The 14,945-nt window shown below is 42.4% G+C and overlaps 1 protein-coding gene and 1 pseudogene across 3 annotated transcripts in view; both read right to left on the bottom strand.

The window, feature by feature from the left end:
• Nucleotides 1-2,009: 2,009 nt before the first annotated feature.
• Nucleotides 2,010-2,319, bottom strand: LOC131830378 (mitochondrial import inner membrane translocase subunit TIM14-like; annotated as a pseudogene).
• A 4,719-nt stretch (nucleotides 2,320-7,038) lies between these two features.
• Nucleotides 7,039-14,945, bottom strand: part of LHFPL3 (LHFPL tetraspan subfamily member 3) — a 571,790-nt gene continuing 563,883 nt past the window's right edge. For all 3 annotated transcript variants that reach the window (XM_059170875.1, XM_059170877.1, XM_059170876.1), the window contains one exon: nucleotides 7,039-9,371. In XM_059170875.1, the coding sequence (XP_059026858.1) occupies nucleotides 9,343-9,371 (29 nt within the window). In that variant the 3' untranslated portion in view covers nucleotides 7,039-9,342. The remainder of the gene's footprint in view (nucleotides 9,372-14,945) is intronic.

Consider the following 14,945-nt stretch of genomic DNA (forward strand, 5'->3'; position numbering starts at 1 on the left):
TATATCTTTTTCTTGTTTTTCTGTGTTGGCTTTATTAATACGATTATGATAGATATCCTGGTGGTGGGATTATTTGTCTCGTCCTTTATTTTGAAGGGACTACTTTTAACATGTCACAATTATATGTACAAGTACATTGTTTGGTAGAAATGGTTTCTTAGGAAAATTGTCTTTATCCCTAGTTTTGTAAAAATTCCTGCTATTGTGGGTGATTTTAAGTTGTATCAAATGATTTTTTTTTTTTTGCATTTTTCAGGCAATCATATGGTTTTTATCTTTTAGCCTCTTAATGTAGTGACTTGCCTAAAAATATTCCATTATGATGTTTGTATTAGGGCAAAGATTGGCCTAGAGTTTTCCTTTATCAAACTGCCCTCAAGGTGAGTTGTGGGAGCATTGTTTCTTTCTGCTCTCTGGATAATTATGTACTAGCTTTAAATCATCAGTTCAGGGGTGCCTGGGTGGCTCAGTGGGTTAAAGCCTCTGACTTCAGCTCGGGTCATGATCCCAGGACCCTGGGATCGAGCCCCGAATAGGGCTTTCTCCTCGGCGGGGAACCTGCTTCCTCTCTCTCTCTGCCTGCCTCTCTGCCTACTTGTGATCTCTGTCTATCAAATAAGTAAATAAATAAATAAGAAATCTTAATAAATAAATAAATAATCAGTTCACTGAAAATCTGATAGTTTTCTTTGTAGGTGACTAACATTTAAAAAAAATTGAGTTATAACACGTAAGGTACACAGAGTTTAATAGAAGTGACATTAAAACAAGATATGCTATGTAGCAGTTTTATCATTTTCCAGGTATCTACTAATAATTTGCAAAAAATACGTTAAAATCTCTCTTTATGATAACAGATTTGTCTATTTCTCCTTGTAATTCTTTCATTTCTGCTATACACATTTTGAAGCTATCTTATTAAATGCACACAAGTTTAGAATTCTACTATTTTGTTGGTGAGTTGAGACTCTCACCATTGTGTAGGGATTGTTTTGATTGTTGAAAATATTTTTCATTCTTTATTTTTTGGTTTGCTATTAAGATAGCTTTTTTTTGGTTCGTATTTGTCTACTGTATATTTTTCTATTCTTTTATTTTCATTTTTTCTGCATCATGTTTTATATCTTTTTAAATTTTATTTTTATTTTTTTAAAAGGTTTTTAATTTAATTTAATTTTATTTGACAGGCAGAGATCACAAGTAGGCAGAGAGACAGGCAGAGAGAGAGGAAGGGAATCAGGCTCCTCACTGAGCAGAGAGCCCAATGTGGGGCTTGATCCCAGGACCCTGGGATTGTGATCTGAGCCGAAGGCAGAGGCTTTAACCCACTGAGCCACCCAGGCACCCCTATATCTCTCTTTTAAAGAAAGAGTTATTTATTCATTTGAGAGAGAGAGAGAGAGAGCACATGCCCTCATGGGGGGAGGGGCAGAGGGTGAGGGAGAGAGAGCGAACCCCCAAGCTGACCCCTGCTGAGTGCACGGACTGACTCGGGGCTTCATCCTAGGACCCTGAGATCCTGACCTGAGCTGAAATCAAGAGTCAGACTGCTTAACCAACTGAGCCAGCCAGGAGCCCCTGTATGAATAAGCTGCATACTGATGGGTTTTTAAAACTCCAATGTCAACAATTTGTTTTAACTGACAAGCTTAACCTACATTTATTTATTTTGTTGTCTGATTTGGTTTTATTTCTTCTATCTTACATCGTGTCTTTTTTTTTTTTTTTAAGATTTACTTATTTATTTATTTGACAGACAGAGATCACAAGTAGGCAGAGAGGCAGGCAGAGAGAGAGAGGAGGAAGCAGGCTCCCCACTGAGCAAGGAGCCTGATGTGGGGCTGTATCCCAGGACCCTGAGATCATGACCTGAGCCCAAGGCAGAGCCTTAACCCACTGTGCCACCTAGGGGTGCTCCTTACATTGTGCTTTTTATTTTTTCTCCTTTTCCTACACTTTTCTTTTGTAGCTTTGGGGCATTTTATTACAAAAAGCTGCCACTCATATGCATAAACCAACAAGAACTTAGAATTCATCACACATTTACTTCATTTCTTAGCTTCACCTTCTAATAAATCTTTAGCTTTATGGATTTTGGCTGCCATATAAGGAGATCCTCCCTTGTCTGGGTGATTTAAAAGCATACTTCATTGATGAGCAACTCTTATTCCCTTTCTTGGCAGGAGGACTTTTGCCTAGTAATAACACTGCTTCTTGTTTTGTCATTTTGGGTTCAAACCACTCCCCCCCCCAACATGATAGCCACCGCGGAAGGCAGATTTTGGGAGACTGAAACACCTGTTTTATTTGGGGCTCCATCTGGTTCGTGACTGGCAAAACACAATGGCTACAAATCCTGCAGCAGCAGTGGTCAGGCCAGTGGCTACCACTCTATTGGCCTGGGCTGGGACTTGGTCCCCGGCAGCCACCAAATGTGAGCTTCATAGGCTCCAAAGGATGGATGGAGGAATTGCGCCAAGTCCATGCCTTTGCTCAATAGCTGTGTGACCTTGGGTAAATTATTTAAACCTTCTGTGCCACAGTCTCTTCATCTGTGAGCTGAGGATAACAACAGTATCTAACTTATAAGGTTGGTATGAGGGCTAAACGAATTGTTACGTATACCTGGCCCTTTATAAATAACCAATTTGGGGCACCTGGGTGGCTCATTGGTTTAAGCCTCTGCCTTGAGTTCAGGTCCTGATCTCAGGGTCCTGGGATCGAGCCCTGCATCGGGCTCCCTGCACAGCGGGGAACCTGCTTCCCCCTCTCTCTCTGCCTGCCTCTCTGCCTACTTGTGATCTCTGTCTGTCAAATAAATAAATAAAATCTTTAAAAAAAAATAACCAATTGCTAGTTATGACTTATTAATCTGTATCTTAACTCTCTTTCCAATTAACATAAATGCCTTAAACTCTCTCAACTGACATGGTATGGTTATCCAGTATTTTAGTTGTCATTTTTAAAAATTCTGTAAATTAGATGTTTTATTATTATTTTGTACAATGCTACCTACCTACCTACCTACATACCAAATTCTTTGCTCTCTACTCTTTTTTTGCATCTTGACCCTTACTTCTAGGTTCGTTTTTAGAAATTCCTTCGGTGTAGCTTTATTGCTGGTAATCCTCTTAGCTTTGTTCATCTCAAGATGATTGTATTTTGTTTTTGGTCTTCGACAACTTTTGCTGAAACACAATTTTAGATAGAGTTATTTTACTTTGGCACTTTGTGTATATATGCTAATGTCTCTGGATTTTTTTTTAAGATTTTAAAAATTTATTTGACAGATAGAGAGATCACAAGTAGGCAGAGAGGCAGGCGGCAGGGGTGGGGGGCGGAGCAGGCTCCCTGCTGAGCAGAGAGCCCGATGCTGGACTTGATCCCAGAACCCTGAGATCATGACCTGGGTCAAAGGCAGAGGCTTTAACCACTGAGCCACCCAGGCACCCCATGTCTCTGGAATTTATGATCAGTTTAGAAATGATTCCTTTGTAGGTGGTATGACATTTCTCTTTGGTTACTTTCATGGTCCTTTCTCTTTCTTCCGTCTACACTTTACTGTCATGTTTGAATTTACTTTTTATTTATCTTGGGTGATGACTATTGTGCTTCCTATGTGTGGATTTATACCTTTTATCATTAATGGAAACATTTCAGCCAATTTCTACTCAAATATTGTCTTTCCCTTTTTCTGGTTCTCCTACTAGAATTAGACATATATATTTTCTGATTAGACATATATATCTTCTCTGTTGCTGAACCACTTTTCATATTCTAGTCTTGGCTTTCTGTATTACATTCTGGGTGATTTCTTTAGATCTGTCTTCTAGTTGACAAGTTCTCTCTTTTGTTACACCTAGTTTATATTTAAATGATACACCATATTTTAAATTTCAATGATGATTTTTTTCAATTCTAAGAAATTTTTTGTTTCTTTTCAAGTCTAACTGATTATATCTATTGGCTTCTTTATATTTTTCAAGTAGATACCATCTTTATTTCTTTTACATATAAGACATGATTATTTTATATACTGGGTCTGGTAATTGCAATATCTAAAATCTATGAGGCAGTAAGTCTGTCATTCATGATTTCTGCTGATTCTCTCTTGTGGCTTATTCATATGTGTAGTAACTTACAAATTATGAACACATACTTTGTTGAGCTGAATTGGTGAGACCTATGTTACAAAGATGCTTTCCTTCCAAAATGGTGTATATTTGTTTTTTTTCCAAAATGGTGTATATTTGAATTTGCCAGCTACCAGGGCTCTGGCAATTTCTTTAATTTCTTGTTTTTTAAGAGTGTAAGAGTGTAAGATTGCATTCCAGATTGGGGGGGGGGTGCATATCCATGGATTAAACATTTCCGAGAGTAACTATTCTTTTTCTTTCTACCCCGCTTCCCACAGCAAATCCATCTAGAGCTAATGAGAAGACTTAATTTTTGACAAGACTTCTTTTGTTTGCTAGCATGAACATCGTTCCCGTGCTGCACTGGTCTGGAGGTGGCAGCCTTTCTCAAGTGCTCTGCTTTCAGGCGGGACTCTCAAGTTCAGCTCATCCACTTTCAGTGGCCCAAGGCTCAGCCTCCCACCTCCCACTCTGATGTATGCATTTGCCTTCCGGCAGTCCCAGTTTCTGCACTGGCTTACACTTCACGCTCAGTTTTCAGTTTACTCTTCTTTTTTAAATGCCTTTGGGATTTCTCTTACTTTCTTGCAACCTAAGCTGTGTATTAAAAATAAGCTCATTGTCGTTTTTCCAAGTCCTGGGAGTATTATGTAAAGAAGGCTTTTCAGAGCATCTAGTGTATACTGCTAGATGCAGAAGCCAAGAGTAATCTTTAAAATCATAAAGTAGCTTGCATCGCTTTCCACAGCTTTGCCTCACCCTTAACAACAGCACCAGCCATCCTGGCCTACCTCATTCATGGTTCAGCTCCAGTCACCGGCCACTGTCGCCGGATTGTGTCTCAAGTCTAGTGACCTTATTCCTACTTCAGAGCCTCTGACTTGTGGCTCCCCCTGTGTGGCATGGGACCTCCCCCCTTTCTTCCGATCTCACCTTATTTTTATTTTTTGGAAGACTGTGTTTATTTGTTTGTTTATTTATTTATTTAGGGAGCTGGGGGAGGGGCAAAAGAAGAGGGAGAAAATCCCAAGAGGACTCCACACCCAGCGCAGAGCCTGACACGGGGCTCAACCCCATGACCCTGAGATTGTGACCTGAGCTGAAATCAAGAGTCAGCCACGCAACCGACAGGGCCACCCAGGTGCCACCCCCCATCTCACTTTAAATGCCATGTTTTCACAGCTGCCTTCCTTGATCAGCCTCTCCCTGTCTCCCTCACATCATCATGTTCTCATTCTCTCGAGGGCACCTATTCTTGGCTGACATTTCCCTGCCAATGGTCTCTTATCCTACTAGAACCTAAGACCTCTAAGAGCAGGGATCTTGCTTGTCTGGTTTACCATCATCTTCTCAGGATTTAGAACAGTTCCTGGCACACACGTTTATTGAATGACGAGAACTGAGTATTAGCTATTTATTCTTTTTAGATGGGACCTGGGCTTCCTAGTGCTCCACAGTCCCTGTTACTCCCTGCCCTGTCTTGTTTTGCTGTGTTAGTTCACATATCTACCTGGCTGCTCTAGGCATCTGATTTTTCAATCCCTGCTGATGTCACTCTAATTATCCTCAGTATTTATAGATTTTATTTATTTGACAGTGAGAGACACAGCGAGACAGGGAACACAAGCAGGGGGAGTGGGAGAGGGAGAGGCAGAGGCAGGCTTCCCGCTGAGCAGACAGCCTGATGTAGGACTCGATCCCAGGACCCTGGTACCATGATCCGAGCCGAAGGCAGACGCCTAACGACTGAGCTACCCAGGCATCCCTATCCTCAGTATTTTGAAAGCAGAAACCATGTTTTGTGTTTCTTTTCTTCTAGGTCTTGAATGTCGTGAATGTCGAAGAGGGTAAGGAATTCACATTCATTGAATATCTCTGACCAGTGAGGCATAAAAATGCTCTAACTTAATGTATATCCTCACAACACGGTGGGGCCAGGTATTATTACTTGCATCCATTTTATAGATAAGGACACTGAGGCTGAGAGGTGTTCAGAATCCTATAGTGAGTGACAGAGGGGGCACCGGAGCCCACCTAGACAGCACACACTCAACATGAATAGCTGGGAAAGGCTTGCTCATGGCCGAGGAGCAGATGGCTGTTTTCAGTTTGCCGAGTGGACACTGAGCAATTAATTGAGCATTTCAGGTCAAGTTTTACTTAAGCAATCTGGCTGGTTACTTGCTGATTTCATTCTGCTGAGTATATGAACATTCAGTTTTAGGTATGTCTATGCCAGCTAGAAGAGGTTTGGGGATTTTTAAAAAGATTTTTATTTATTTGACAGAGAGAGAGACATCGAGAGAGGGAACACAAGCAGGGCAAGTGGGAGAGGGAGAAGCAGGCTTCCTGCCAAGCAGGGAGCCTGATGCGGGTCTTGATCTCAGGACACTGGGATCATGACTGGAGCAGAAGGCAGATGCTTAATAACTGAGCCATCCAGGCCGCCCCAGGTCTGGGGATGTTAATCATGCCTTCTAAATGAGGGTCCTGCCTATCTAATAAATGTCTGCTATTGGTGAACATTATGGAATCTGACAGAAAGGAGATTTTTTTCTTTCTTTTTAATTTTTTTTCTTGCTATTAGAGAGAGAGAGAGAGAGAGCACGTGCACGCATGTGTGCACATGCAAGTGTGTGGGGAAGAGTCAGAGGGAGAGGATCTCAAGCAACTTCCACACTCAGTGTGGAGCCCGACGCAGGGCTGGATCTCTCCACCCTGAGATCACAACCTGAGCTGAAATCAAGAGTTGGACACTTCACCGACAGAACCACCCAGGGGCCCCGCACAAAGGAGTTTTTCTGAATTATAGCTGATTTGGTCAAATCATGGTGTTGTCACTGGCTCACCAGACGAAGACACTGAATGCGGTGAATGTATGTGCCACATCACCAAGCCCTCGTTTAAATAACAAAATCTTATTTTTATTTTTATTTTTTACAGAAATTCAGATATTCCAACAAATTTCTTTACATTTCCTGGACCTTAAAAAAATTACACACAACTTTTTGGACGCAATACAACGGAACAGAATGAGAAAGGGAGTCACATTTTTTTTTTTTTAAAAAGATAAAAACATACTTCTTAACACTTAGTGATTTACAGGTGTATTACCTATGTACAAATGGTACATCATCGATGACCCTCCTCAGAGCACTGTGGTATGCTAAATTACACTTAGGTCTTACAGAAAAAAATTTTACAAAACATTTGCATGTGGATAGGAAGCACTTCTTCGTTTTCGTAAACATCACTATCCATGATGGAGGGCTCCCAGTGGAATCTGTAATTTACACGGATTAGAGAAAACTGACACTTTCTAATATTCTGGTAGATAGAGAGGTACCTCCCTTTAAATAAAATATGAATTCTTGAAAAGTTGTGTGTAATTAAGTTTCGTAAGGAGGGTGTTTGGAATGCAGGGGGAGAGCTAATATTTACTGTAACAGGTAACTCCCAGAATGGCTAATCCTTTAGAGATAGTAAGTATTTCCTTAATCTGGTTCTTTAGAAAACCCACATCTTTGTGATTTGGGGTTCACTCATTTGAGAATACCTGTAATATATTCTTAGCCATTTAAAACACAATCTCATTTAGGGTGAAAAGATAGCTCGTACCAGAAACATTTGGCAAAAATGGGAGTGTTGTCTGTAGAGAGACAGGGAACAAGAAATCAGCTCCTATCTGTATCACTTCCTGTCTTATCCTCCCTCTGGCGTTACAGGGATGTATGCTAATTCGATCTTAATTTTGAGTTTAAAAATGAAGGCATTCTACGTGTCCATGTTTTACTCGGGTATGGAGCATGGTGTGGCTCACACTGATTACCCCTCTGGCATGTACATTTTAGTTTGTGCCCATTCTCAAGAAGTTGGCTACTACAGTATTACGTATTTTTCTGCATATTGGCCAGATATGTGATGAGGGTTATGGTGGGGGAAGCCTGGGAGCAAAAGACTGTTGAAGACAACTGACCAGTTGGAACTACTTCCAAATATCAACCAACTCAAAGAAATCTGAGTATTCTTGAAACCAACATTAGTAAACAAACAGGCAACTTACTCCTACCAAGTTTCTTGACCTGTATAAGTATATATTCATTTATTTCTAAGGCTATTAAATTATTATTTATTTTGTTAGTACCACTTACTATCATTTAGAAATAGGCTTAATGGAACAATTTTTTTTTTTTTTAAACAAAAATGAGACCTGTTAGTAAGGAAAAGAAAGGCTATGGATTTCTGATGACAAGTACAGCAAAGAAATAGAGGGGGAAAAAAAGGAGAGCTTTTAGATGCCTACTTATAAAGTATATTAAATTCTTATGCATTTACTAGGGAGAATTAGAAAAAAAGTGTTTATTTGATAGCAGCCTATATATGACATGTGAGCATCCAAGGTGAAAATGAGCTTTCTATATTTTTCAGAGTTCCCTGATGCTGTTTCCTGAAAGATAGGGATAGCTAGGTTGCTCAGGGACCTATGATGTAAAGATGTACTTCCTGTAATATACAGCTTGATGGAGTTCTAGTATATGTCAGAAATCACTTTCTCAGTAATAACTTGTACAGACAGATTAAACTGAACACAGACTCTGTAAAAAGTTTGAAGTGTTACATCTCTGAACTGAGTGGTTTTACTAATTACACAGTGAAATAAACGCACGGCAGAGATGGGGAACCAAAGATCACGGCTCCTGAGAAAAATACGCTGAGGCATTTTCCTAAGCTGCCTTCCTCTGTAAATGACGCTTGATCAGCCTCTTGGCTATTGAGATAGGAATAATTTAGGATTGACTGCCTTTTTTTAAAAGAAGGTTGAAAGATTAAAGCTTTTTGTTTTTAGTTTGATTAAAAAAGGACAGTTTACAAACCTCAGTACATATATATTTTACATGTTAATTCTAGCACATTTATATTCCTTTCTCTTAAAATATTTCCTGAATGTGACTTCTCATGAATGTGATCTGATCTTATTCGACGATATCTTCCCATGAGCTGGTGTTTAATCCATTATCACATCTCCTTCCAGAAAATCACTGCCATCTCTGCCGGTCCAGATTTAGAAGGTGCTTTGACAAGTAGACGGTTCACTCTTGTCCAGATCTGTCTCTGTACTCTGATTTCTCTCAAGTCCTCCTTCTTGATGTTGATGTACAAAAGCTCTTATTCGATTTGTTTAGCTGTTATTTGATTTGTTTTGTGCTCATTCTAGAGAATATTGGCTTAGCAGAACTGCAGAAAGGGGGGACAGGGGAGAAGGAGAAAGAGAAAGAGAGAAAGAAAGAAAGAAAAAAAATGCATCATTTTCTGTCAGCAAGATTTTTGTGCGTAGCTGTCACAGAAAAACCACACCAGCACATGGTTCGAATGCAACTTTAGATTTATTTTAAAGAAGCCTGAAAGTTTGAGGCACCTGTTCCATAACCAAATGGCACACAGTCTTCTGGCAAGGAGAACCCCCATCACCCAGAAATGTGTGTTCCCCAAATCTGGGTGAAGATTACAGGCTGCTTTGAAGGAGCAAGGAAGAATGTGAAATGATCCCAAGCATCAACAATTTTTCTGCCTGGCACAGAAAATGTCTCACTTGAGCGGTTTCCTTTTCTTTCCAGGTGTTATTTATTATGCAATCAACATTGTAACAGCTGCCAAGGAGACACCGCTTTTTTCCCATATATCTTTCCGTTCCGTATCCAAATGTGCCCTTTATCTTATACAGTTGGAATCACAGTATAGCTGACATTTTTAACATCTTAAAAACAATTTTCTGCATTTCCACTCTGTATCATCACCTTCAATTTCCTTCTCTTTTTATTAATGATTTTTTTTTTTATTTTGAAGTAATTTCTACACCCAACATGGGGCTCGAACTCACAACCTCGAGATCAAGAGTTGCATGCTCTATCAACTGAGCCAGTGAGATGCCCCACCAACGTCAGTTTCTAAGAGCTGCAGAATATTCCATTCCAATATCATTCCTTTCATTCCACGCTCAGTATCCCATTCTCAACTGTTTGACCACTGGCAGATGGTAGGTAGGTCCGCCCCCCCCTTTTTTTTTGTTATCAAGAAAAGTATCGTGGCATAGAAAGCTGTTTGTTCTTTCAACTTCTTTCTTTAGAACAAATTCTCAGGGGATAACCTGCTTTTCCTTTTGTCCAGCCCACTCTTAGAGACTATTCCCTATATTGAAAGGACGACTACAAATAGTACGATTGATTTCTTTCTCTGGACGATCTCCATATACTTCGGCACTGCTAACCAGGGCTTAAGGGTCCCTTGTATGTTGTGAAGATGGGTAAATGCATCTAGCTGGCCAAATTTGGGCTGAAAGAAATAGCCTGCTGGGCTGTTTCCATCACAGAGTACTTAGAAACAAATATGATAATAAAACAACCGGTCCATTATTCAGTTATAGTCCTTGTTCCACATCACAAGATAAGATTATGGTTTCTGAATGAGGGCTAGAGAAACCTTTGGAAGATTCTGTCCTTTCGAGCACTTATCCCCTTGTTGTTTTCCGGTACACTTTAAAACACTGTAAGATATCTTATGCACATTATGGTTCCAATGAAATTCTCTCAGCAAGAGATCTCAGTTGCTTTGATGTACCCGGACGACACAGGGGATAATTGAAATAGGATCTTGTCCTAATGATGATTAATCTGTAGTGATTCTCTGAGATTGCATCATGCTGGTAGAAGCCCTATGGAAGGGAATGCTTTCTTCGGATATTATTAAAAGCAACAAAGGCCACCCACGGGTTTTACATGCAGCTATAGGTGCTTCTGAACCTTGAGTGCTCTCTGCTCTGCTGCCCAGGAGCTGGTCTTGCTAGATGGAATCCAAAGTCAAGTTTGTGTGTCTACGATTTTAGTGATCTAATTTTTTTCTATTTTTCTCCAAATATTCTTCTATTTCAAATGCACAGAGCAAAATGTCCAGGTTTTCCAGTAAGATCCATGAAAGGTGTCAGCTGGGGTGGGGGAGAGGGAGGAATGGGTGCTGTTTATAAAGACATGAAGCAGAAGAGGGGAATGAGTTCTGAAAAGGTAGGTATGCACATGGGAAGAGAAGGTAGTATGTGGAAGTGCCAGGCCCTATGTGGGTGATGCAGGGGCAGAGGGAGGCAAGAAGGTAGCCCTCATTTTCTGGACATCCACAAATAAATACACCCCCAGTTTCACGACAGAAAAGCATGCTTTGGTGTGAACCATTGATTGGCATCCAGGAACCTGAAACTCCCACTCTCTTTTTCCCTGGCTCTAAGCTACCTGATTTGGCTTTACGACATCACAGTGGGCTAGGAAGAGAACACACGGGGGTGCAAGGGCTTTTGATCAGCCCCCTCCGCCCCCCAGCACTGACACCCAAGCCTGAGGAGGAGAAGGAAGCTTTCTGGAGGCGGGGGGGGGGGGACATCTCCCTGTAAAGTCCTGAGCCTTCTTGTAGGAAGAGAACATCTGGGGCCAATCTCACAAGGTTCCTGTTCACACTCCACCACTGGGGGGTCTAACCCAGTTAGCGGCTGCCCAGGGTGGGTCAGTCACCACCAATCCTTCTTGGATCTGCTGCCATCTTGGATCACCCATTCCCTCCATGTGACCAGACCCCTCACTGGATCCCTGACTGACCTCACTGTTGATTATTCGACCCTTCCCTCTTCAAGGTCTCTTCTTTGTTGACTTGGTTAGCCCTGGAACTGCACTCTCCACCTGCAGTGTCAAGGCCGGGTGGGGAGCCACGAAGTGAATGGGAAATGAGAGCAGCCGGAGAGCGAGGCTGGACTTGGGTGGCGCCAGGAAGACTCCTAGGGTCCAAGACTGAAGGAGGCACTCATTCTCTAGCGAGGGCCTCCTGGGAATATCTCTGCTTAAAGTCTCTGTTCCTCAGACATTACAAACACCAAATTTTTTCTTCCTAGTGCATGATACCACGATTCAACAGGAGTCCCAGGGTATTTGAGAATCCTGCAGACTTCAAGGCTGAAAACAACCAGCCTGCTCCCGCTGGTGGTGATTGGAACACAAACACTCCCCACACAATATCAGGAAAACACTTTGCCAGGAGCAGCAAAAGAAGAATGCCCCCAGGATGGCTTAAATAGCAAACGTGGTGAGAAATCTCCCACCTGAGGCTTGGGAAGGGCGGGCCTGCACACAGATTTGGGAAGCCAGCGGGTGGAGGAGTTGAAAAGGCCGGTTTTCCTTTCCGGATGTGGCTGTCATTTCTCCAGGCCAGGGACCCGGCTACCCAGGCGGTCTGCAGAGTGGTGGGGAAGCCCTCCTCTGGTTACACTGTGATGTCCGCTTCCTAAAACATGGTTTCTTTTCCAAACTTTTGCTTGCATTTCCCATGCACTGTGGCTATTGCATAGCTCAGGGGAGGCAATTTAAAAGATGTCATATCCTCCCAGATCTGCACAGAGCAGGACTGAATAAGTCATTCAACACTGCTTTGGATCTTTGTTCACTCGGGTTTGTCCTTGTAACACATCACGGGGCTCTGAGTCGCCCCGTTTCTAAAGGGCTCTTTGCAAATTCACGAAGCTGTCCTTTGAGTCACCGCTCAGGAGATTGGCGTTTATAATGTCCACATTGTCCAGACTATCTAAACGCTGCGTGTCTGAATTTTCCCTGTGTTTGTGGACTTTGCAAGGTCTCCTGTGGTCTGCTTCTGCTCCTTGTTCCAATCAACCTATTCAGTTAGGGCCCGCAGCCCCCCACTGTCGGGATAGCTGGGGGAGGGGGCAGGCATCTTAGGGAGGAAAATGCTTGGGGTGGGAGCGGTCAGGCTTTCAAGCAGAATGGCTCGCTGAATCTTTGCTGGGAAAATGAGGAAGGGAGGCGGTCCAGTCCATTTTCTCTCATTGGCTGTACAAGCTTGGCCATTTCTTCCCACTCCATTGTTTCAAACCACGCCCACCTCTCCTGGGGCCTCCCGACATCCTTCCTCTCCCGGAGGCTGAAACAGGCACCTGGAAATAAAGCCTCGCTCTCTGTGCCCCCAGGTGCTCTCAACAGGATGTGCCCCACGGTGGGCATAGCACAGTAAAGGTGGCTGCAGATTTTTTAGCATTCTTCTTTTTGGGGTTAGGGGGACATGAAGGGATGGGGGTGGGGCTCTGTTCCTCTCCCTTTGAATCTGGGCTTTAAGAGAACTGGCAGGGGCGTCTGGATGGCTCAGTCTTTTGAGCCTCCGACGGGTGATTTCAGCTCACGTCATGATCCCATTGGTTGTGAGATAGAACCCTGAGAGCTCCAACTCTCTGCTCAGCAGGACATCTGAGATTCTCTCCCTCTGCACCACCACCCCCCAGCTCTCTTTCTGTCTCTAAAATAAACAAATAGATTAAAAAAGGAAAAAAAAGTATTGGCAGTTTATTTTTGTTGTTGTTGTGGCAGAAAAACACATAAAATAAAATGAAATTCACCATCTAACCATCACTTTGAGGTATTACACAATTCAGGAGTGTTTACTATATTCACATTGTTGTGAGACAAATCTCCAGAACTTCGCCATCTTGCAAATCTAAAACTTCATATCCCTGAAACAACACTCCTCTCTTCTCCCTTCCCCCATTCCGCAGTAACTGCCATTCCTTCTGTTTCTACCAGTTGGACAACTTGAAATGGCTCCTGGGAGTGGGGTCAGAGGGTATTTGTCTTCCTATAACTACACCGGCTCAAGAGAAACCTCCCTTAACCACCGAGAAGAATCTAAATTGGGAGTCTTTCCCAGAGTAAGAGTTATTAACACACATCAGTTTTATGTGAGTGACCCATCTGTATGGAAGGGCAAATATCTAGTTACCAAACATTTGCTCTTCTCACCCTGTATGCGTTCCTCTGATGCTCTGGGCCTCTACCCCCAGAAAGACATCTCCACCCCATTTTGCCTATCTTTGGAATTTCCATGTCTATGTGCATTCCCCTGGCGTACACCTATTAAATTTGATTTTCTCCTGTTAATCTGTCACATGGCAATTTGATTTTTAGTCCAGCTAGAAGGACCTTTGAGGGGACAGGAATTCTTGCTCCCTGATGTTTTCTTTTCTTTTCTTCTTCTTTTTTTTTAAAATATTTTATTTATTTGTCAGATAACGAGAATGAGAGAGAGCGTACAAGCAGGCAGAGGCGAAGAGAGAAGGCTCCCTGCCGAGCAAGGAGCCCCATGCAGGACTCGATACCAGGATCCTGGGATCATGACCTGAGCCAAAGGCAGCAGCTTAATCGACTGAGCCACCCAGGCGTCCCTCCCTGATGTTTTCTTGACATAACAAAAGTCACTGTAGGAACCCAGGTGTTTTGTGATCAGTGCCTGAGCAGCACTACTCGCCCAAGCTCATATCTTGCAGAACTTCCTGGGGTATGTGAAAACTGTAGAAAAAGAGACTTCACTAACTGATGATTTTAAGGGAAGAGAAGAATGTAAAAACAAACAGCCACGACAGGCCTGGATGGAGGCCTAACCATATCAGAGACGAGAATTCAGTGGTAGAACTCTCAGTGTTGTTTCAAAAGGAAAAATTGACCTCACACACATTCTTGAGTTGTTTTTGCAGGATATAAGCTAGTTTGAGCACTTGAACACTGGACTAATTGGAACCAGAGACTGAATGATGCTGACCCTTGCCTGCCTCATGACTTCTATTAGCTAGAACCTGGACATTGTTAACTTACAAAGACTTTTGCCCCAAGTCTGTATAGAACACTCCTTGGCCCAGCCCTCCCATGAATATGTGTGAGCCTGAGCTTAAAACTGCTCCACTGTTGTTCAGGGAGATGCTGCTTTGGGAAATATCCC

Source organism: Mustela lutreola, chromosome 4 (genome assembly GCF_030435805.1).
Source record: "Mustela lutreola isolate mMusLut2 chromosome 4, mMusLut2.pri, whole genome shotgun sequence".
NCBI lineage: Eukaryota > Metazoa > Chordata > Mammalia > Carnivora > Mustelidae > Mustela > Mustela lutreola.